We start from the raw sequence: 20,630 nt of genomic DNA, 5'->3' as shown, positions 1-20,630 counted from the left end.
AGCTAATTTTTTTATTTTTTTGTAGAGATGGAGGTCTCATTGTGTTGCCCAGGTTGGTCTCGAACTCCTGGGCTCAGGTGATCCTCCCTCCTTGACCTCCCAAAGTGCTGGGATTACAGGCATGAGCCACTGTGCTTGGCCTCTTCACAGCCTTTCCACAGTAACTTTCCTCTAGTCATTTTAGTACTTTCCTGCCACCCCTAAGTACCAACTTCAGTAATCAAATGGACACAAATGTTAATGTATGCATAGTATTTATGTTAATATATACATATATGTGTATGTGGTACGTGTATGCCGCCACCTTGGTCTCATTTCAATTTCCCATGTAGCTTCCTCCTTTGGTGGCCTCAACAGATTGTGACTGAGAAATGAGTATGCAGTAAAGTACTTTGTTGATCTTCTTCAGGTGTCTTCATTATTAATACAGAAATGCCAAGTCTTTTTTTTTTTTCTTTTGGAATGAGAAAATAACTTTATTTCATTGTGGGGAGCGGGCCGATGTCCAGCCTCAGAACTTCTGGAACTGCTTCTTGGTGCCGGCAGCCTTGGTGACCTTGAGCACGTTGAAGCACACTGTCTTGCTCAGGGGCCAACACTCGCCCACTGTGACGATGTCACCGATCTGGACGTCCCTGAAGCAGGGGGACAGGTGCACAGACATGTTCTTGTGGCGATTCTCGAAGCGGTTGTACTTGCGGATGTAGTGGAGGTAGTCTCGGCGGATGACAATGGTCCCCTGCATCTTCATCTTGGTCACCACACCAGAGAGGATCCGCCCTCGAATGGAGACATTACCAGTGAAGGGGCATTTCTTGTCAGTGTAAGTGCCCTCAGTAGCCTCTTTGGGTGTCTTGAAGCCCAGACCGATGTTCTTGTAGTACCGCGGGAGCTTCTCCTTGCCAGTTTCTCCCAGCAGGACCCTCTTCTTGTTTTGAAAGATGGTCAGCTGCTTTTGGTAGGCATGCTCAGTCTGAATGTCCGCCATCTTCCCGGCCGGCCTGAAAAAGGGAAATGCCAAGTCTTTAAGACCCTTTTTTTGGCATAATTTTAAGGAAAGTGACAAGCAGGTTTGTGTTCCCATGGTTCCATGAGTGCTTATAATGTAAGTCTAGTGATTAAGAAGAGCATAGACTTGGGAGAAAAGCAGACTTGCTCACATGTCTACTCTGCTAAATTGTATAACTTAAAAATAACAATTATTTTAGTTTATAGTTAAGGAAACTAAGGCATGATAAATACTAAATGGGGTAGTTAGGAATATATGTGTGTGTGTGTATATGTGCATACGTGTATGTGTATAGTATAAAATGGTTAACACCTTCCTGAGACATAGCAAGCATTAAGTAAATGGTAGATACCTATATTCCTAAATATATCTGGACAAATACACAGGCATGTCTATAATGTATCAGATGATTAATAGTAACAGTAAATGAACATCAGTGCTGCGAGAAAACCCAACTGAGGTCTGTATGATTGTTTTAGAGCTAACGAGTTCTAAAACCTTGGTTGAATAAAATTAAAACATCTAAATGAGATGTTTAAAAAACAGAATACCTCATAAGATACAGGAGATTATTATAAAGGCAGGGTCTCACTTTGTCATCCAGGCTGATGTGCAGTGGCATGATCTCAGGAACTGCAGCCTCGACTTCCAGGGCTCAAGCTGTCCTCCTGCCTCAGCCTCCCAGGAAGCTGGGACTACAGGCATGCACCACCATGCCTGGCTAATTTTTGTATTTTTAGTAGAGACAGGGTTTCACCATGTTGCCTAGGCTTGTCTTGAACTCCTGGACTCAAGCGATCCTCCCACCTCAGCCTCCCAAAGTGCTGGGATTTACAAGTGTGAGCCACCACACCCAGCCCAGGCTACACTAAATTTATTTAAAAATCAATTGTGCTGTGACATTATGACAGCTATAACAAAAGTAGGCAATAGGAATTTTTCAGCTCCATTATATGGGACCACTGTCATATATGCAGTACGTCACTGACTGAAATGTCATTATGTAGTGTATATCTGTATTTATAAATGTGGATGTTTATGTATTCCTTTTTTTTTTTTTTTTGAGATGGAATTTCACTCTCGTCGCCCAGGCTGGAGTGCAGTAGTGCAATCTCGGCTCACTACAACCTCTGCCTCCTGGGTTCAAGTGATTCTACTGCCTCAGCCTCCCAAGAAGCTGGGACTACAGGTGTGCTCCACCATGCCCAGCTAATTTTTCTATTTTTAGTAGAGATGGGGTTTCACCATACTGGCCAGGCTGGTCTCAAACTCCTGACCTCAGCGATCTACCCACCTCGGCTGGGATTACACGCATGAGCCACCACGCCCTGCCCTGTTTATATATTTCTAAAATGTTTTATAACTACTGGAACTGTATCTGTAAATCGTGAGTAGGATGTTACTTACAAATACTAGGATTTGTTCTCATTTAAAAATATTGTCTGTGTCTATTACTAGTAATTTTACGTTTACTTATAGCTTACAGTTCATTAAGAGAATTTAAAGAAATTCATTATACTTTTCTGAAATAATTCATGCACAAGTTATTTTAATATTATATATCTGCATGCACCTTGGTACTGTTTATTAGTAACATAAAAGTAGAGAAACAGGAGAGTAACTTTTACGAATGTTAGAGGTACCCTTTTTTTTTTTTGAAAAGGAGTACCGAAACAAATACAATGTAACATCCCAAAAAATGGAAGCTCTCTGAGGGTAGGATTTTTTTTTTTTAATTTCTTTTATTCATTATTTTCTCCTTAGCCTGTAAGAGTATTTGATAATAAGTAATTCATGATTGTTGTTGAATGAACAGATTCAATTTTTAAAGTTTGTGTATTTTTCTATTTTAAAATTTGACTAATCTTTAAGAGATTTTAAGGAAACCTAAAAATTATATACTATGACTCCTAGTTACAGTTTGAGCATAAGTTTGTTGAAAAAAAATGACAAAGTAGATGTTACATTGACCAAATCTAGAGCTAGAGAGCATTTCAGCGTGACAAGTGGGAAACGAAGCAAGGTAAGTAAAGCTAATAACTCAGAAAGGGAGAGTAGGTTCATTTCTTAAGTTTGCCCAGTAACATTCTAAGATTCGACTTTATATTTTAAATTATGTTTCTTACCTATTCAGTTACTACTTGATATGTGCAGAAATAAGTATATATGTTTTATAAAGTAGACCAGTAAAATAAAGTACTAACTAAACGTTAGGTACATCAGAATTGCTGAAAGACTTGCTAAAACACAGATTACTGGGCCCATCCCCAGAATTTATGATGCCCTTGATTTGGAATAGGGCCCAAGAATTTACATTTCTAACAAGTTTCCAGGTGATGTTGCTGCTGCAGGTCTGGGGAGTACATTTTGAGAACCCTAATCTAAATCAGTGATTCATAATTTTCTTTTTATAGTGAGCAGATTATGCCTCCCAAGAAAGAAAATGAAAATACACTATGATTTTTTTCTTCTCTTAACAAATCTGTAGTCCAATGTATAAAGGTCTGCAGAATTCTCTTGATTTCTTTTTAGCAAATGGCCAATAAAAACATGTATTTTAGAAACTTTTTCAATGTAACACCAATTATTTCTTATAACGTATGTGAATTGTGATTCGCAGTAAGAAAAGGTTTAATTCGTACCAATGGTCTTAGTCTGTTTAGGCTGCTGTAACAAAATACCATAGACTGAGTGACTTATAAATGACTGAAGTTTGTTTCTCACATTTCTGGAGACTGGGAAGTCTAAGCTCAAGGGACTGGCAGATTTGATGTCTGATGAGGACCCATTTCCTGGTTCATAGATGACATCGTCTTGCTGTGTCTTCACAAGTGGAAGGGGCAAGGAAGCTCTCTGGGGTTTCTTTTGTAAGGGCTTTAATTCCATTCCTGCCTTCATGACCTAATCACCTCCCAAAGGCCCCATCATCACTTCGATGATTAAGTTTCAGCATATGAATTTGAGGGGGCACAAACATTCAGATGATAGCACCAACCATCATATAAAAATGAGCTTTCACATGTAAAGTAGCTTTATTTTTGAAGCCCAAAGGTCAAATTCAGTCTAACTTGGAAAGTCATCCCTATTTGTCAGAGAATAAGAAAAGTATTTCCAAATGGTAAATTCAGAGGAAATGCTTTATCGTTATTGTTGTCTAACTACTAAGAGGCTTTTCCTATATACTATTGCAGCAGTCAAACAAAAGCTTTTCCAGTTGATGTATGATCACAAACAATAAAGCTATGATGTTATCCAATAAATTAATATCTTCAGTTTACCTTAAAGTCTATGAATGTTGTTCTTTTGAAATAATTCTGTAATCCCAGCACTTTGGGAGGCCGAGACGGGCGGATCACGAGGTCAGGAGATCGAGACCATCCTGGCTAACACAGTGAAACCCCGTCTCTACTAAAAAATACAAAAAACTAGCCGGGCGTGGTGGCGGGTGCCTGTAGTCCCAGCTACTTGGGAGGCTGAGGCAGGAGAATGGCGTGAACCTGGGAGGCGGAGCTTGCAGTGAGCTGAGATCCGGCCATTGCACTCCAGCCTGGGCGGCAGAGCGAGACTCCGTCTCAAAAAAAAAAAAAAAAGAAATAATTATTTGAGTACTTAGTTTGGTAAAATTTTAAAGCTGGAAGGTATACCACATATCATCTTGTCTAGACCTCTTATTTTACAGATATATAATCTGAGTACTTTAACCTTGGAGGCCTACACAGGACTGAAAACTCATTCTCTTGATTTCTAGTTTGATATTCTTCCCAGTACCTTTGGTCATTATTTTATCAGATGATATTTGGAATTAAATACTTTCAAATGCTTGTTTGAAGTGTTAAGTTTCACATATCCTTGCATTATTTGGCAAGATAGGAATAGATCATTTATCTGATACAGAGGCAATAAACTGTGTGCAATTGTTTACTTTCTTTATCTCTGTTTTCTTAATCTATTATTATCCAGATAAGATCAGTTAAAAATAATAGGACCTTGATTTCTTTTTTATAAATATCTTTAAGGTTGTCCCTGGATATAATGGTAAGGGACTGTATGTTTCTACCACATGATGCTAGAAATAGGGCTATATGTTTCTTTATTCCTCTTATGAAATAAAATATAGTCCTAGTGTCACTATTAGTAAAGGAATCATTTGAATATTTAATAATGTGCTTCTGTACAATTCAGGATTTATTGTTAAATTTGGTTTTCTACAAATATTTTTTATCTTTGACATTATTGAGAAATGAGACTTTCTTAAAGCGTATTTTATTTCACTTTGAAAATAATTATTAAAACATTACTCTATATTTGGCTCTATATTAAATGGTAATAATTGTACCAGTAATCCTAAGGAGTACCTGAAGTCTTTGGCCGAGTGCTGATCTGCACATATGTGGAACAAAACTTCGTAAGAAAAGGACCATCAGAGAGTAGAAGGCACAAGAACAGGATGGCGAAAATTCACATTTCTGATAGCCCGAATGGATAAACCTTCTCTCAGAAGACAAAATTATAATAAATTTAAAGATCTTAATTGGCTTATTTGCCAGAATGGGGCAGCATTTCATTCCATAAAATAGAATATATGTTCCAATAAAGTAAGCAAAAGAGGTTGGTTTTATAGACAGAGAAGGAATGGGGGGAGAAACAAAGAATAAAGAGCAGATTGGTTTTTTAAAGTTACTTTCCTTGTATATCAGGAAAAGGAAAACAGAACAATAGAAAAATAACTGGTTAACTTCAGGTTACTTTTTGTTGTCAGGATTAAAAGAGAGGGAGCTTCATTACCATACTGGTTGAAGATTTAAACTGGCCTGTTTGGGAAATTGGTTCCCTCTCTTTCCGAATTTCTTAGAAGGTGAATTAACAAGTTAGTTTTGGTTTGATGACATAGAACTTCAGCACAAGTGACTTCATTTTGATTGTTAGTCTGGTCTGTTGGGGCCTAGTTCAGGAGCTTAGTCCAATGGCTTGTAATTTTTATTCAATATTCCCAATATGTGGAGCATCAGGTAGAATCACCAGGAAGGTCACACCTTGATAAATTAACCTAGGGTTAATTTAGCCCTAGAGTAAAGTCTTCTCTGAATATGCTATATCAAAACCTAAGCCTGGGCCAGGCGCAGTGGCTCACGCCTGTAATCCCAACACTTTGGAGGCCAAGGCAGGCAGATCATGAGGTCAGGAGATCGAGACCAGCCTGACCAACATGGTGCAACCCTGTCTCTACTAAAAATACAAAAATTAGCTGCGCTTGGTGGCACATGCCTGTAGTCCCATCTACTCAGGAGGCTGACGCAGGAGAATCACTTGAACCTGGGAGACAGAGGTTGCAGTGAGCCAAGATTGCACCACTGCACTCCAGCCTGGGTGACAGAGTGAGACTCCGTCTAAAAAAAAAAAAAAAAAAAAAAAAAAACCTAAACCTGAAAACCGGTATCAAGTAATTGCATGCCAGAACAAAGTCCAACACTCTTTAAAGAAATAGAAGAAAATCCAGCACTTACCAAAGTAAAAATCATGTCTATTAGTTTCCTAGGGCTGTTGGAGCAAACTACCACAAAGTTGGTGGCTTAAAACATAAGACATTTATTCACTCACAGTACTGGAAACCAGAAGCCTGCAATCACATTAGTCAAGGAGAAAGCATAAAGAAAGTGGTGGGATCCAGATGCCACAATGCCTTATTAGACTGGCACAGAGAAGTTCCCAAATGATTATGGGCCCAGTTGAAGTAGTGCTGAAGGAAAAAGTGCTCATGCATGTGAATTTATTCAGTGCTTAGCTTATCAAATGACTTGGAGGTATTACGAATATCAATTATTGGATTGCATTGTGGATAAAACTGCAAGGAACAAATATGCTGCTGAATTCTGCTGGTTGGTGTTCCCTCAGTACACTGGTTTCATTGACCAGGGGTCATTGAGAATTCTTCAGAGACCACTACAATAATATTTAATCCCTTGAAAGATAATACAGAAAGGAATTCTGCTAATACTTTACAACAGCCTGGCAGACTCTGCCTGAATCAAGAAATGGTGTCTGGAAAGCACTGCTTTCCAGCAGTGCTAGAAAAGACTGAAAATCGTGTGTCAAAAAAACAAAACCTGCCAGTCCAGTGACACTGAGACCATGATTATGCCCGAGCTTTGAGAAAAAGAACTCTGTTTCAAATATGTGAACAGTGGTCAAAATTTGACCGCGTGGATTTGGCAAAACATCTCATTTTCCAGACCTGTCATTACCAAGATGGACATATTCGCTCATGTCTTTAAACTTCTGTCACAGAAAGATTTCTTAATTACTCTGTCAGCTCATGATTCGAGTCATATTGCTGAAGATATTCTGTCATGCCTACATGCCAAGCCACAGGTTGCAAGAAATGGTATGTTATAATAGACACTCATCAAAAGAATGGTCAAGAAAGATATTTCTATAGTGATGCCTAACTGAACAAGGAGAAAATAAACTGTTACTTCAGAACAAACCTCTGGATAGGACTGTGCCATCTAACTTCTTTATAGAACTTTAATTTGTTATAAAATATTGAGATAATAAAATCTAATCGGACACGGGGAAGTTATGATTTACTCAGAATCCACTGCCAAGTTAAAACAAGCAGAGAAGTTTACTACATACAGTACGTTGATCAGAAGATAGTAGGTGATCTTCATATGAGAAGTTTAGAGCACATTGGATAAAAACGCTGAAATACAAGCAGATTCCCATGAGCCACATTGTTTTTGCCTTTCAGTATGTTAAGGGAGTAATCCTAACTGAATGGTTAGATTCGGCTGCCGTCATGTTGACAGATGGTGGCATGTGAAACCACCCTGATTCCTCATTGCGTAGCAATTCTGTACAATCATACCTTGAAGATATTGCCGGTTTGGTTCCAGACCACTGCAGTAAGGTGAATATCACAGTGAAACAAGTCACACAAATTTGGGGGTTTCTCAGTACATAAAAAACTATGTTTAAAATTATGTTTACTGTGGTCTATTATGTAGTAGCACCATGTCTAAAAGAACAGTGTACATACGTTAATGAAAAAAATACTTGATTGCTAAAAAATGCCAATCATCATCTCAGCCTTCAGCAAGTCATCTTTTTACTGGAGGCAGGTCTTGCCTCAGTGTTGATGGCAACTGACTGATCAGAGTGGTGGTTGCTGAAGGTTGTGGTGACTGTGGCAATTTCTTAAAATAAGACAAAAATGAAATTTGCCACATCGATTGACTCTCCTTTCACAAAAGATTTTTCTGTAGCATGCAGTGCTGTCTGATAGCATTTTACTCAAAGTAAAACTTTCAGTATTGCATTCAGTCCTCTCAAACCCTGCTGTTGCTTTATCAACTAAATGTATGTGATATTCTAAATCCTCTGTTATTTCAGCAAGATTCACGGCATCTTCACCAGGAGTAGATTCCATCTGAAGAAACCACTTTCTTTGTTCATCCATAAGAAACAACTCTTCATCCATTTGTTTTATCATGAGATTGCAGCAATTCAATCACATGTTCAGGCTCCACTTCTAATTCTAGTTTTTTTGCTGTTTCCACCGAATCTGCAGTTACTTCCTCCACTGAAGTCTTAAAGCCCTCAGAGTCATCCATGAGAGTCAGAATAAACTTCTTCCACACTCCTATTAATGTTGACAATTGGATGTCCTCCCATGAATCACAAATGTTTTTAATGTCATCTAGAATAGTGCATCCTTTCCAGAAGGTTTTCAACTTATTTGCTCATATTCATCAGAGGAATCACTATCTATGTCCAGCTATGGACTTAAGAAATATATTTCTTAAATGACAAAACTTGAAAGTCAAAACTACTCCTTGATCCATGGGCTGCACAATGGATGTTGTGGTAGCTGGCATGAAAACAACATTTATTTCTCTGTGCATCTCCATCAGAGCTCTTTGGTAGACCAGTGAGAAGTAATATTTTGAAAGGAATCTTTTTTTTCTGAGCAGAAGGTCACAAAGCAGTAGGGCTTAAAATATTCAGTAAACCATGTTGTAGATGGATGGGCTATCATCTAGATTTGTTCTTCCATTTATAGAGGAGAGACAGAGTAGATTTAACATAATTCTTAAGGGCTCTAGGATTTTTGAAATGGCAATTGAACACTGGCTTCAATTTGAAGTCACCAGCTGTTATTAGTTCCTAACAGGAGAGTCAGCCTGTTCTTTGAAGCTTTTAAGCCAGTCATTGACTTCTCCTCTCTAGCTATGAAAGTCCTAGATGGCATCTTCTTCCGATATAAGTCTGTTTAATCTCCACTGAGAAAATCTGTTCTTTAGTATAGCCACCTTCATTAGTGATCTTAGCTAGATCTGGATAACTTGCTGCAGCTTGTACCTCAGCGCTTGCAGCTTCACCTTGCACTTTTATGTTATGGAGATGGCTTCTTTCTTCACACTTCATGAAGCAACCTCTACTAGCTTCCAACTTTTCTTCTGCAGCTTCCTCACCTCTCTCAGCCTTCATAGAATTGAAGAGAGTTAAGGCTTTGCTCTGGATTGGACTTTGGCTTAAGAGAATGTTGTGGCTAGTTTGATCTTCTATCCAGACCACTAAAACTTCCATATCAGAAACAAGGCTGTTTTGTTTTCTTATCACTCATGTGTTCACTGGAGTAGCACTTTTAATTTCCTTCAAGAACTTTTCCTTTGTATTCGTAACTTGACTGTTTGGCACAAAAGGCCAGGTTTTGCCTCTATCAGCTTTCTACATCCCTTCCTCACTAAACTTAATCATTTCTAGTTTTTTATTTAAAATGAAGGACTTGCAACTCTGTTTTGGTTTGAACACTTAGGGGCCATTATAGAATTACTAATTGGCCTAATTTCAATATCGTTATATCTCAGGAAATAAGAAGCCCAAGGAGAAGGGGAGAGAGACCTGGTGGTAGGGGGTAAGAGGGTGTAGGTTGGTTGGTGAAGCAATCAAAGCATATACAACATTTATCAATTAAGTTATTGTTTTCTATGGCTATGGTTTGTGGCACCCCAAAACAATTACATTGCTAACATCAGAGACCACCTATCATAGATCACCATAACAGATATAATAATAATGGAAACATTTGAACTATTATAAGAATTACCAGAATATGACACACAGACACAAGCACATGCTGTTGGGGAAAAAAAATGACCTTGATAGATTTGCTTAATGCAGGGTTGCCACAAACCTTCAGTTGGCAAAAAAAAAAAAAATTGCAGTATCTGCATGTTTGGGAAAAACTTTGAAACCATGTTTCCACTGTGCTCTCACACCGCTTTTAACACAGAAGACTTCCATGACCAGCTAGAGGTACTCCAATCCAATTCTAGTACCCTCTACTTGAAGACAGCGTCAGATCCCACAGGCTGAGGGCTCAGTCCCCAAGACTGCCCCCAACCCCAGGTACCATTCACAAGTCCAGGCTTCCAGAACTTTTGACCAACTGGCTTCAAGTTGGGATTCCCACAACCTCCTCTTCCAGTTCACTTAATTTGCTGGAGTAACTCTTGGAACTCAGGGAAACACTTCTTACATTTACTGGTTTATTACAAGGCATATTACAAAGGAAACAGATGAAGAGATACATAGAGCGACCTATGGGGGAAGAAGGGGAAGCCTCTATGACCTCCCTGGGGCGCCACCCTCCTGGAACCTCCATTTGTTCAGCTATCTGGAAGCTCTCCTAACCCAGTCCTCTTAGGTTTTTTCTTGTTTGTTTGTTTGTTTGTTTGTTTTAATTTATTTATTATTATTATTATTATACTTTAAGTTCTAGGGTACATGTGCATAACGTGCAGGTTTGTTACCTATGTATACTTGTGCCATGTTGCTGTGCTGCACCCATCAACTCGTCAGCACCCATCAACTCGTCATTTACATCAGGTATAACTCCCAATGCAATCCCTCCCCCCTCCCCCCTCCCCATGATAGGCCCCGGTGTATGATGTTCCCCTTCCCGAGTCCAAGTGATCTCATTGTTCAGTTCCCACCTATGAGTGAGAACATGTGGTGTTTGGTTTTCTGTTCTTGTGATAGTTTGCTAAGAATGATGGTTTCCAGCTGCATCCATGTCCCTACAAAGGACACAAACTCATCCTTTTTTATGGCTGCATAGTATTCCGTGGTATATATGTGCCACATTTTCTTAATCCAGTCTGTCACTGATGGACATTTGGATTGATTCCAAGTCTTTGCTATTGTGAATAGTGCCACAATAAACATATGTGTGCATGTGTCTTTATAGCAGCAGACTTACACTCTTTCAAGACTAAACCAGGAAGAAGTTAAATCCCTGAATAGACCAATAGCAGGCTCTGGAATTGAGGCAATAATTAATAGCCTAACAATGAAAAAAAGTCCAGGACCAGATGGATTCACAGCTGAATTCTACCAGAGGTACAAGGAGGAGCTGGTACCATTCCTTCTGAAACTATTCCAATCAATAGAAAAAGAGGGAATCCTCCCTAACTCATTTTATGAGGCCAACATCATCCTGATACCAAAGCCTGGCAGAGACACAACAAAAAAAGAGAATTTTAGACCAATATCCCTGATGAACATCGATGCAAAAATCCTCAATAAAATACTGGCAAACTGGATTCAGCAGCACCTCTTAGGTTTTTTATGGAAGCTCCGTGACATCAGCATTCCTTCCTCCAGGGTAGAGGGCGGAAGGACCCTCTGACTGTTCATAAGACCTACAGTTAGAAAGGTAGGGGGTGGTGATTAGAGCCCTACCTTGGGGCAGGTAAATGGAGAGCAGGAGGAGGTCAGAGATACTCTGTTTTCTGAGGCCTGCCCCTAAGGCCTAACATACCCACCATTAAACCAAAAAACTGTAACAAGGGATATGGGAGTTATGAACCAGGACCTGGAAATAGAAACATAATACATATTATAACACCACACTGTGAAATACAATAAAATGAAGTCTGCCTGTACTTAAATGTCAACAATGGTATTATGATGACATGCTCCAATTTCTTTGCTTTAGAGAATGTAGCATCACCAGTCATCACCCTCCCAGGGATGCTGGTTGTAGAGTTTTATGACAAAGACATTGCTTCATCCGGAGATGACAGCTTAATAGTGTGGAACATGGTTCTGTAAGTTGCTGAGGACCTGAAATGGATACAAGTGAGGCATTACCCATTTGTAGTTTTAGGCTGGGGTGGTAGTAAGTGGTTCATCTGATACCATCAGGTTTAAAAGTATACTAGCCTGCTAGGGCTGGCCTAACAAAATACCACAGACTGGGTGGTTTTACAGAAATTGATTTTCTCAATGTGGTATGTGTATGTATGTGGACTGCTACTCATCCATTTTAAAAAGTATGAAATAATATATTTTGCAGCAACTTGCATGGAACTGGGACCATTATCCTAAGTGAGGTAACTCAGGAACAAAACCAAATACTACATGTTCTCACTTAAAAGTAGGAACTAAGCTACACAAAGGCATACAGAGAGGTATAATGAACACTGGGGAGTCAGAAAAGTGGAAGGAGGGTGGGAGAGGGATGAAGAATGAAAAATTACCTGTCGGGGGCTGGGCACAGTGGTTCACGTCTGTAATCCCAGCACTTTGGGAGACCAAGGCAGGCGGATCACCTGCCTTGACGTCAGGAGTTTGAGACCAGTCTGGCCAACGTGGTGAAACCCCATCTCTACTACAAATACAGAAATTAGCCGGGCATGGTGGCGGGCACCTGTAATCCCAGCTACTCAGGAGGCCAAGGCAGGAGAATAGCTTGAACCCTGCAGGCGGAGGTTGCAGTGAGCCGAGATGGCACCACTGCACTCCAGCCTGGGCAAGAGAGCAAGACTTTGTCTCAACAACAACAACAAAAAATTACCTGTGGGGTACAGTGTATACTATTTACATGACAGGTACACTGAAAGCCCAGACTTCACCACTGTACAATTCATGCATGTAACCAGAAAACACTTGCACCCCTGAAGCTATTGAAATAATTTTTTTAAAAAATAAGAAGAAATTAATTTTCTCACAATTCTGGAGGCTAGAGGACCAAGATCAAGGTGCTAGCACAGTCGGTTTCTCCTACTGCCTCTCCTGTTGTCTTGCAGATGGCCACTTTCTCACTGTATCTTCCTTTCATAAAAATGCCAGTTCTGTTAATCCAGGCCCCACCCCTATGATTTCATTTAACCTGAATTACCTCCATAAAGGCCGTGTCTCCAAATACATTCACGCGGGGGGCTAGGGCTTCAGCCTGTGAATTTTGAGTGACACAGTTCAGCCCATAACAGTCACAGAGTGCAGAACATGTTTACAGGTACTAGTGGGCCATGCAAAATTAATGTGTGTATTTGGTTCTGTAAGAAGAGAAGAATCAGTGGGTACTATAATAGAAAAGGTGTAATGTCGACTCTCATAGGCTTTTTGGACCCCTGTGCCTCGAAGGGATTCTTTTATCAAGACACCCCTGTGTGTAAAATTCAGGAAAATTTTTCAGACTTCACTTGATAAGCTTCAGATTTTCCAAGGTTCACACAGTGACACAGCATGATGCAGGATTTCCTAAGTGATTCTGTTGCCTAAGCTGAATCTCACCTGTTCTCCTTCCCAACAGCCACCTAGGGCTCCAGACAAATAAGCATACGTTCACCTCATATTTGCATGAGACTCATTAAAGTTGTGGTGTTTCAATGTACCACAGCCAGGATAAGGAACAACAGGAACGAACCATCATGGAGTTTCTTGGAACTAGGGGAAAAGAAAGAAAGAAGGAAAGGAAGGAGAGAAATTGAGACTGGGTTTAAGTCTTGATTCTATCACTTACTAGTTTACTTGACTTTAGGGAAGTTCCTAACTTTCTCTGGACATTAAATTCCTCTTTTGTAAAATGGAAATAAGGATACGTGGCCTCACCAAGTTGTCATAAGGATTAAGCAGAGTAACACCTAAACAACTAGCATGGTATCTAGAACATGGTAAGCACTCAGTACATTTTAATTAGCTTTCCTCTTCTATGAGAGTACCAGGTGAGAGAGTGAAAGAGAAATTTGGAGAACAAAGAGAAAAGTTAAAAGTTCCACTTTTATGTAAGTGAGTTAACATCAATATACTAAAGTTATAGCTTGTAAACCTTAAATAATACCCTGCATCACATGTTGTAAATTAGATACTATGCTAAGCTGTACAATAGGCATTGCATTTGAGCCATTTGAATTAAATTATCATTATTGCTCTTATATGGTGACAGCAGTTAAGTCCAAACTCATTTGTTAGAATTACCTGGTTGATGTGTTAATAAATATTGTTAAATGGATTAAAAGGTACCAGAAACAGCTATGTGAACTGTAATGGAATCCTCTGGTTAAAACCCTTCTGTGCCTTTCCATTGGCCATATTATTGAGTCTGAACTTTTTCAACACGCATGATCTGAGCCCTACTTACTCCATTAGCCTCAGCTTCTCGTACCCTTCTCTCTCAGCTCTCACATCTAATGCCGGGTTCCACCACACTGGATTCTTAAGTGTCTCTTCCCTGGACTCACACGTGCTGTGCACACTGAGACATGATATATATATATGTAATTTTCCATTACATATGTAGTTGTATAAGCTATACATTTTCAGATACTGTTTAAGTAGAGGGGAAAACAGCATAAATGTATTATTTAGTATAGATGTTGTTATGTCCTGCTTTATACAGTGTATCAGATCTAAATCTAAAATGAATTGAGGTCTTCCTCCTTTTAACTACTATAAGAGATTTTCTTTTCTTTTTTTTTTTTTTTTTTTTTTGAGACAAGGTCTTTCTGCGTCACCCAGGCACCCAGGCACCTAGGCTGAAGTGTAGTGGTGCAGTCATAGCTCACTGCAGCCTCCAAACCCTGGGGCTCAAGTGATCCTCCCACCTCAGCCTCCTGAGTGGCTAGGACTGCAGGCACACACTACCACACCCAACTAATTTTTTTTTATTTTTTTTGTATAGAGATGAAGGTCTGGCTTTGTTGCTCAGGTTGATCTCGAACTCTTGACTTCGAGCAGTCCTCCTGCCTCAGCCTCCCAAAGTGCTGAGATTACAAGCATGAGCCGTCATGCCCAGCCAAGGATTTTTAAATTCCTGTGCAGCCACTGCCATATCATTTTGACTTGGGTTTTCAAAAGAAAAGGAAATCAAGTAGGATTACCATAACACAAAGAAGAGGATTCTCATAAAAAGACTTTTCCTCTTAAATTCGTATCAAGTAAAAATAACTTATAAGGATACTTTTTAAAGATAGAAGGTTTAAGTTGTTGATGTAAAACATAAAAAATTTATGTGTATGTAGAGAAATTTATCTCAAAAAGAGACATTAACAGTAAACCAAGCGATGCAATCACATTGTTCCACTGAGCTTTTCCTTTTTGTAAAACTGTAGACCTGAAGATTTTTTTTCAGATGCATCTGCTTAGCACAGAGAATGAGATTTAAAGGTAGTATAAAACAATTCTAAAAAAGTAAATGGTATGCGAACTTTTTTTTATTTGCTTCACAAGTAATTTACTTAAAAAAATTAACATCTGCTATTTTGAAGCTAATCTTAGTGTATTGAATGCTCATAACCATTTCTCAATCCCACAGTCTTTTATCTTGCTTCTCCTGCTGTGTTCCCACCACCCCTCATCCCATTAGCAAACCTTGAGACAGCCTCACACTTACCAAAGTACTGCTTTGGTTTCAGCTGCTCTTCTGCAAGAGGAAGTGAATGTTGGGGGTTTTCTCTGTGGTACAGTTGTGATAAAGCTGTGGTGGTCTTATCTCTCTCTTAGGTAGTGGCTCTTTATGACTACACAGCAAATCGATCAGATGAACTAACCATCCATCGCGGAGACATTATCCGAGTGTTTTTCAAAGATAATGAAGACTGGTGGTATGGCAGCATAGGAAAGGGACAGGAAGGTTATTTTCCAGCTAATCATGTGGCTAGTGAAAGTAAGTTTTATGCTCCCTTCCTGGTTTACTAGTATGGTATAACTGATAGTCCAAGATTTTATCATTTTCTAGTCTTTAATTTACTGTCTTTGTAACCTTTGCATATGTTTACCAGTGGATATTGCTTTTCATTCTCATGATGTAAAAAAATAAAAAGAGGAGGCACTAGTACGTTAGAAAGCTGCTACATTCTGAGATTGGAATGTTTGTTTCATGGACTTCTTATCCCAGGGGACCCTGCCCCTCTAGCTACCAGCTTTCTTATTCAACTCGTTTGACCCTGCACCTGCCTCGTGCACAGTTCTGTGAGTTCTTCTCTTGCCACAGTGACTTCTCAGCTGACTGGCATCTTAAGAGCCTCTAGTTCCCCAACTGCAGTTCTTTTACTTTGTATACCTCAGTCCTAGCTGGTTACCTGTGAAAACAAAACTACAATAAGTTGTTTCATTCTCAAGTAAATTTAGCCCTCATTTATGGGGAAAAAAAATGAGCCAGAGCTGAAAATATGTAAGCACAAAGTTGATAAATGACAATTATTTAAAAGCTATATGCACATGTTGACAAAGCCTAGAACTTACCATGTGATGTGACAAGACTGTATGAACCTATCTTGTATTTTAATTTCTACTTTGTGTTTTAATAATGGTTTTTGTTCAATAAATAACAGCTTAAAAATGAAAAAAAAAAAAGAACTAGGAAAGAAAATCTAAATATGGGTTTCTGAAAGCTGTAGATTCACCAGTAGGCCTTGAGAGGTGAAAACAGAACTAACGCAGAGAGCCTGAAAACAGAAAATAATAATAACTTTAAAACTATCATTAAAAAGAAGAAGTACAGTAGTGCTTCTTCAGAAGAATACATCCTATCCACAATTAACTTGATAGCATGCTAGGAAAAGCACAACACTCAGGGGTCAGGAAAACTGACTTCTAACCTCAGCTCAACATCTTACACTCATATGCCCCAGTTACCTTCTGTAAAATGAAGGAATTAAATGATATCGTGTGTAAGCTTTTCTTCTGTAAGCACAAAAATTCTGGTTCTGATTCAAAATGTAGTGTAGGCAAGCCAGGCACTGTGGCTCATGCCTGTAATCCCAGCACTTTGGGAGGCTGAGGCAGGCAGATCACTTGAGGTTGGGAGTTCGAGACCAGCCTGGCCAACATGGCAAAACCTTGTCCCTACTAACAATACCAAAATTTAGCCAGGCGTAGTGGCAGGCACCTGTAATCCCAGCTACTTGGGAGGCTGAGGCAGGAGAATCACTTGAACCTGGGAGGCAGAGGTTGCAGTGAGCCAAGATCGTGCCACTGCACTCCAGCCTAGCAAGAGAGCAAAACTCTGTCTCAAAAAAAAAAAAAAAAAAATTGTAGTATAGGCAGCCTTGAAATTGAGAACAATCTGTGTTTGAATATTTAAGTCTTTTGTTTCTGTAAAGAAATAATTATTATAAATAATAGTTGGTTTTCAGGCTAGTCCATGAAACTGTTTAACCCAAAACTACGACTAAACAAAAATATTATTGATTATAACTTAAGTTTTCAATTTTGACAGCCAAAGAGATGAAGGAATGGAAGAAGAATTTCCTTCATGATTACCAGATGCTGGGCTAAGCCTAGATAAAATTGTCTATCTTTGGCACCTTCCCACGACCTTGTCTGCAGCCAGGTCCTTCCCATTGCTCCCCTCCCCAGTCTCTCAAGTGCCCTAAGTCTCATTGCAGCTCCCTTCTTCAGCTTATCTGCCACAGTCAGCAGACCCCTCCCCTAAAAAGTGCTGTGTGTCTCAAAAATTGTACCGCTTCTCATTCTCATAACAAAATTCTTAATTTCTTCCGTGCAACTGTTTCAGTTACCTTCTTGTAAGTAGTAAATGACATATAACTGGTTTTTTTTTTTTTTCTTTTTTTGAGACGGGGCCTCACTTTGTCACCCAGGCTAGAGTGCAGTGATGCAGTCATGGCTCACTGCAGCCTTGACCTCCCGGGCTCAATCAGTCCTCCCAGCTCAGCCTCCTGAGTAGCTGGAACTACAGGTGCATGCTCCCATGCCCAGCTAATTTTGACATACAACTCTTAAACTCTGTTAGAGGTATATTTTTGTGTTTAGAAGAGGTTGTGTAATGGAAAAAACATAAGGCCCTATGAAAGGAAGAAATTTTAGGACAGGTTAATTCCCATGTAGGCATAAGACAGTGTGTAAGTTCCATAAGTTCAGTACTTTTAACTTCCAGATCATCTAAAATAGCCAAGTTCCCTCTTCCCATCGTTGGCTCTCCCACAGGGTCAACAGCTGAGGTTAAACAGGGGTAGCTTCTGTTTAAATCAAGCTTTTTAAATCAACAGCTGCCAGCACAATCGTGGTCACTCTGGAGTATACCTCATTTTAATGAAATATTAGAATCCATTATTATTTTCGTATACAAGTGGAAATATTTTTTAAATTTTCTCACTTGTGTGTCTCTAGGCAGGGTGGAATTAAGTGCTTTAACTTGAGAATCTAGTTTACAAAAATAACCTCTTAGGCTTGCAGATCTTGAGAAGATATAGATGTTTGAGCTACAGTGAATTGAAAAGCTAATAAGGCCAGATGCAGTGGCTCATGCCTGGAATCCCAACACTTCAGGAGGCTGAAAAGGGAGGATCACTTGAGGCCAAGTGTTTGAGACCAGCCTGGGCAATATAACAAGACTCATCTCCACAAAAAATAAATTCATTTTAAAAGCTAATAAAATTTGTTCTTCTTCCATAATGATCAAAGCCAGACCTCTGAGGCATATTGCAGTGATGAGTTGATGGCTACATAAAGAAATTAATTATTTGTCTCAATAATGACCATCCTTCAACTGCCATAATTCTTTATTGTATCCCAGAATAATTTATGTTTTCTTTTGGCATCAGTCACTGCTGCTTTAAAAAGCCTCGTATAGACTAGAACAAACAGGGGAAAAAAAAAAAAAACTTAGAAAATCTGAGACTGTCATGATTGAATTCTCACACTTCATTAGGGGTTATTTCCCTTTCCCTTTTATCCTTTTTTTACCTGAATTTAACAAAAAACTCAATTGCCCAGTTTTAACATTAGAGAAAAAAATGACTGTCAGTAGCATATTCTAGTCTAAAAATAGTAGGAAGAATTGTCCTTGATCTTTATCTGAAGCCAGCTATGCAAAGTAAATGATCTAAAGGAGTGTATGAGCAGAATCTCCACCCACTGTTCAATTGAGAGCCTGTCCTCTAAGAGAACAACACAATAAAAGAAGTTCATACTCCCACTATTATAAAGAACTTATTCTCTTTGTATCTTAAGGGGCGCTGGAAAGAACAACATGATCAGCTTCCCCCATCGCATCTAACACCCTTAAAATATGAGATAAAGAAACCCAATAATAAAACCACTTCACATACGAAGACAATTAGTATATCTCATAATTTTAGTTGTACAATTTTGATCAAGTATATTTCAGTAATTTCTTTCAATTCAGAGATGTTCTTAACCAAAATATATTTTTGTTTTAACCCTTCAAAATTTGCACATAGCTCTTTAGATTCAATACCCTATGTAGCTTCAATAGATTACATAGAATATTGAATTATAAGAATCTTAAATTCAACACTGTATATAGATTCAACATCATATAGAGTCCTAACTCCATGCTTATTGATTTCATATCATCTTCCCAAATTATCCTTTCCTTTTTTTTGAGACAGAGTCTCTGCCTGTCTCCCAGCCTGGAGTGCAGTGGTGCTATCTTGACTCACTGCAACCTCCACCTCCCAGGTTCAAGCAGTTCCTATACCTCAGCCTCCCAAAGCTGGGACTACAGGTGCACGCCACCGTGCCCTGCTAATTTTTATATTTTTGGGTAGGGACAGGGTTTCACCATGTTGGCCAGCCTGGCCTCAAACTGTTGGCCTCAAGTGATCCGCCCGCCTCGGCCTCCCAAAGTGCTGGCATGAGCCACTGTGCCCTGCCCCCAAATTATTTTTTCTGCATACCTCTGACTGGTAAAATCCTACCTAGTCTTCAGAGTCTGATACACCTACCACTTCTTCCATTAAGCGTTTTCCATCCCCACATCAGAGTTTGTCTTTGTAATTATTTCACTTTCAAATAATGTCACATTTATTTTATAGTTACTTGTAAAGATGTCTTTCTCTGACCAGATTGTAAGCTCCTTGCTAGTGGATACCATCTTTTGATGATCTCCATATATTCTCCAGCAGTTCCTAGCAGATATCCTGGCATTTAGCAGGTTCCTGGTAAATGTGTATTGAGATAAAATAAGCATCTGTCTGACCACATAATAAGTGAAAATGACACCTTCTACCTTTCTGAAATCCAGATGATTAAAATTTTCCAATCATAGTTCTTTTGATAACTAATGAGTAAAATTGCAAATTGCCGTAACAAGTAAGTTTTAGGTATCTTATTGGTACACCAAGGAATTGAATATTTCTTTAATTTCGTATTTGCCCCTACCATCAATTGTTTTTCCCACATGAAGCAGTGCTCCTCAGTTTGATTGCATGAATTCCTTTCTCCAATTTCAGCACTGTATCAAGAACTGCCTCCTGAGATAAAGGAGCGATCCCCGCCTTTAAGCCCTGAGGAAAAAACTAAAATAGAAAAGTCTCCAGCTCCTCAAAAGGTAAATGTTTTTAAGAAT

General features: G+C 39.2%; 2 protein-coding genes across 29 annotated transcripts in view; one reads left to right on the top strand and one right to left on the bottom strand.

The window, feature by feature from the left end:
- The window catches only part of LOC105465661 (Abelson helper integration site 1), a 226,516-nt gene that overhangs the window by 167,751 nt on the left and 38,135 nt on the right, over positions 1–20,630 (top strand). For 25 of the 28 annotated variants that reach the window (XR_011623392.1, XR_011623395.1, XR_011623391.1 and 22 more), the window contains 2 exons: positions 15,800–15,962; positions 20,515–20,612. Coding sequence is in view for 11 of the 28 variants with exons in the window: in XM_071096488.1 (XP_070952589.1) it covers positions 15,800–15,962; positions 20,515–20,612 (261 nt within the window). In the remaining 17 variants the exon portion in view is untranslated. Of the gene's footprint in view, positions 1–15,799; positions 15,963–20,514; positions 20,613–20,630 lie in introns of those variants that run through there. The other 3 variants (XR_011623398.1, XR_011623397.1, XR_011623399.1) reach the window with 2 other exon arrangements.
- Positions 443–1,018, bottom strand: LOC105465660 (small ribosomal subunit protein uS17-like). The gene has a single exon (XM_011714215.3). The coding sequence runs from the start codon at positions 986–988 to the stop codon at positions 512–514; it is 477 nt and encodes a 158-aa protein (XP_011712517.2). The 5' UTR covers positions 989–1,018; the 3' UTR covers positions 443–511.

This window comes from Macaca nemestrina, chromosome 5 (genome assembly GCF_043159975.1).
Source record: "Macaca nemestrina isolate mMacNem1 chromosome 5, mMacNem.hap1, whole genome shotgun sequence".
Classification (NCBI taxonomy): Eukaryota; Metazoa; Chordata; class Mammalia; order Primates; family Cercopithecidae; genus Macaca; species Macaca nemestrina.
The sequence above is the reverse complement of the archived record's forward strand: the minus strand, read 5'-3'. Positions and strand labels throughout refer to the sequence as shown.